Genomic DNA, 3,855 nt, shown 5'->3' with positions numbered 1-3,855 from the left:
CTCTCACTTGGTCCCCCTGACAATCCTGGGAGGTGGTCATTTGTCCAGTAATGTGTTTAAAAGCTCACTTATGCCAGGTGCCAGGGTCCAGGCTGGGGATTCAACTGTGACAAGGCGGAAGTGAGTCTTGCCCTCGTGAAGCTTACAGACAAAATCCCAGGTTTTCACCCCTTCTCATTTAGTGCCTTTCATGATGCCTTTTTCTCATTGTAGCGGTGCTTTCCTTCATCTTCCTTAGCTCCATCATAATGTTCTTGAGGTGTAGTGAATCAGAATTTGCACATAGCATTTTGGGGGGCAGATGAACCATGATGTAAGAATGTATGTATTTGCATCTGACATGCTATGTGACATTCTGGTGGGTTTCTATTACTACTACCCTTTTGATAATGCCCCTCATTTTGTTAGCCTTTCTTTGTGAATTGCAGATCTCACAAAGCTGTTGGATTGCCTCAAAACTGGGTTGTTCGGTTTTAAGTGAAAATAAAAGATACATTTTTCATTTTCATCAAGAATTTCATTGAACAATGTATTTATTAAGTGAGTGAACTTTCTGGCCAGCCCAATACAATGTGGTCAGTACAATTTGACCACCTAGCAAACATTTATTGATGCCTGTTTTGTGCCAGGCATTATGCTAAGTACTGAGATACAGAATTGAATGATGCATGGCCCTCAAGGAGACTAATAGAAAAAACAGGCTTGCAAGCAAATACTTATTTTTCAAGGTATCAGCTGCAATAATAGAAGTAAAGTATATGAGGTACTGGGTGGCATACTTTGCTTTGTGGAAAGGGAGTGCTATAGGAGAATTAGCAGGACCTGTCACTTGGAGAGAGTGGTGGTGTGTGGGAATCTGGGAGATCAGAGAAGGGAGAATCAGGAGGAAAGTGTAGATAAGAGATTTAGTCAGGGGTGAGTGAGGGGGATTGAGAAAGTAGGAGCACAGGGAGCCAGACAGAGAGGAATTTCAGAATGCAGGACTTGGGTGCGAGAGCATGATTGAACGACGTGAATGTGTAGTCGTGGTGTAGCTAGTGGGTGGATGAGGTGGTAAGGCCAAGGACTGTTAGGGAGGGTGAGACAAAAGTGTCAAAAGGAGTGTAGAGTTCCCTCATTACTAAATATTCTATGTGTAAGGGAAAATGACGTGGCTATGAAATGAACCATTTTTTTAATGGCAAACCTCCTTTTTGGTCTCTTTCAAAGACATGATCAGTGTGTATGGAATTACAGTCCAATCAAGATATATCTGCATGGGCTAGTTCCAAGGTTGGAATGTTAAAAGCATTTTATCATTCTTCAAAGTGATCATTATATTGCATATTGTGATTATAGGCAATATATTAAAATTTTTTTAGCAGTCTGAATATAATTAAGATGATACCAAAACAATGTTGCTGAAAGGCTAAGTGAGAGTTTCTTTGAACAACTCTACAACACAATCTGTATCACTCCCATGTCCTTTTCTGGGATAATGCAACCAATCCTAGTCCAGGTACCCTTCCAAAGGCGGCGGTGGGGGGTGGTGTTAAGGGGGGGTAGGAGGGGAGGCCTGATGACCAGCAGTGCTTTGTCCTTCATTCTGAAAGTACATATTATTTCATCTGAGACTGAAGAGTCTGGCATTTCTCAATTACTTAATCTACCGGCACACAGCTAGCTTTGCTCCAAGTGGTAACTGGCACAGCAGTGTAAGCATTTTAGAGGCTGACTTCAAGTATATGAGGATTCTCTTCAGGGGTTTTTGGGATGATCACCAAGTTCCTCCTTGGCTTAGAGTCTGGGCTCTGCAGCCAGGCTGCTAGCATTTGAGTCCTGACTCTTCTACCTGCCAGCCGCATGACCTGGGCAAGGCCCTTATTAGTATCTCTATATCTTAGTTCCTCTTCTGTAAAATAGGGATCAAAGTGGCACTACATGCTGAGCCTTAAATGAATTAATATCTGTATGGCACTTAGAAGAGTGTCTGGTATTTGATAAGTACTCAGTAAATATTAGTTTTCATGATCATCATATCATTCTCATCAGGCTGGAAACACTTTTTCAAAAACCAGTTGTATGTAAACCACCTTTTACCCAAATCACCAATCGAATGTTTCGGGAAGACTATCCTAGCTTACCACTGAGTAAGGAAGGGGATACATCATTACTGCATCTACCCACAGCAATCGCCATTGCTTTGGAACTGGCAAAATGTTCCTTCTGTATGTCATCCTTTTCAATTTACATTTTGCAAAAATACAGCAAATCTTTGTTTGATGTAAATATTTTTTCAAAATACTAATTCTATACATTGTACAAATAGTTTTCATTTAAATAAAATTGGATTTTGCTATTGCAATTCTCATGTTCTGTTCATTTCATTAAAATGTAAATTTTCCTAGATCAGCCCTGGATTAGCATTTACATTTTATTAACAGAGAAGGAAATAGTTAACATGAGGTTTAGGAAAAAGGATGCAGAATTCCTTAATGAGAGACTATTACCTACAGTTAACTAGTATTTTTTTCATGAAGAGCAGATAAACCTTCTGGCAGGTCTTGGGTGGAACAAGGACTCACCTGACTGTGGTAGTATCCAGGCACTCCTAGTTTGCAGGCGTCCAGGTTGAGAGGTTCTTTAAGGCTGTTCATAACACAGCATTGACGAGGCCAGGGGTAGTCAGCATCACTGTTCTCAGTCCGGAAGGCAGAGGTGTATTTCTGCCAGTCTGATGGGCCATTTACACCACAGCAATTGTCCTGTCAGCACACGAGATACAAAATTCTCTTCCATGATCCTTGACAAAACCACCAATGTAGCAACTGAGATTTCGTGGAGAAAAAAGAGATGGAAAGTGTACCCTATTTACTGTTTACTAAAAATCTGCAAATGAAAGCTGAAGGTATTTTTAAGGTATTACATTTTAGAGTTTGCAAAATACATTTATATTTACTACTTTACTAGCCATTATTGAGCTCTGTGCTGCTGCTGCTGCTGCTGCTAAGTCGCTTCAGTCATATCCGACTCTGTGCAACCCCATAGACGGCAGCCCACCAGGCTCCCCCATCCCTGGGATTCTCCAGGCAAGAACACTGGAGTGGGTTGCCATTTCCTTCTCCAATGCATGAGTGAGAAGTAAAAGTGAAATCGCTCAGTCGTGTCCTACTCAGCGACCCCATGGACTGCAGCCTACCAGGCTCCTCCATCCATGGGATTTTCCAGGCGAGAGTACTGGAATGGGGTGCCATTGCCTTCTCTGAATGAGCTCTGTAGCTTTCGGCAAATTAAACTTTCCAAGCCTCATTTTCCTTAACTGCAAAACTGGGACAGATGGAGTACCTAACTCCTAAGCTTGTGAAGATTAAATTAGCTAATACCTTTAATGTGTTTACACAGCCCCTGGGCTCTAGTAAACCTTTAATAAATGTTAATCATTTTTAGTATCTTGATATAATAAGGTGAGAGAGTTATAATTATTCTCATGTTACGTATGAGCAAATGGAGAATCAGAAAATTAAAATTTTTGTGGTGAAGAAATTATGAGAAATTCTTCTTGTTTTACTTTCCTATTTTTAAAAAACTCTTTCTGGAGCAATTACGTATTATTTTTACAATGGGAGAAAATAAACTAGAAAAAAACAACCAAAGCCTAGTGGCACATGGTTATGCGTCTACATAGGAGAGAAAGGGCACTTAATACACGGCTCACGGCCACGTGGTTATGCCTCTACATAGGAAAGAAAGATCACTTAATACATAGCTCATGGCACTCTGGATAGAATTGAGGATAGAGGAGAAGATACATTTCATATCACCTTCCTTCCTTTTTATAAAATCTGCAAAAATGTTTCAAGGGAAGGAATTAAAACT

At 40.5% G+C, this 3,855-nt stretch overlaps 1 protein-coding gene across 2 annotated transcripts in view; it reads right to left on the bottom strand.

The window, feature by feature from the left end:
• UPK1B (uroplakin 1B) overlaps positions 1-3,855 on the bottom strand; it is a 29,457-nt gene that overhangs the window by 4,845 nt on the left and 20,757 nt on the right. For both annotated transcript variants that reach the window (XM_010845363.1, XM_010845364.1), the window contains exon 6: positions 2,565-2,744. In XM_010845363.1, coding sequence (XP_010843665.1) covers positions 2,565-2,744 — 180 coding nt within the window. The remainder of the gene's footprint in view (positions 1-2,564; positions 2,745-3,855) is intronic.

This window comes from Bison bison, unplaced genomic scaffold (genome assembly GCF_000754665.1).
Source record: "Bison bison bison isolate TAMUID 2011002044 unplaced genomic scaffold, Bison_UMD1.0 scf7180017864215, whole genome shotgun sequence".
NCBI lineage: Eukaryota > Metazoa > Chordata > Mammalia > Artiodactyla > Bovidae > Bison > Bison bison.
This window is presented reverse-complemented; position numbering and strand designations above follow the sequence as displayed.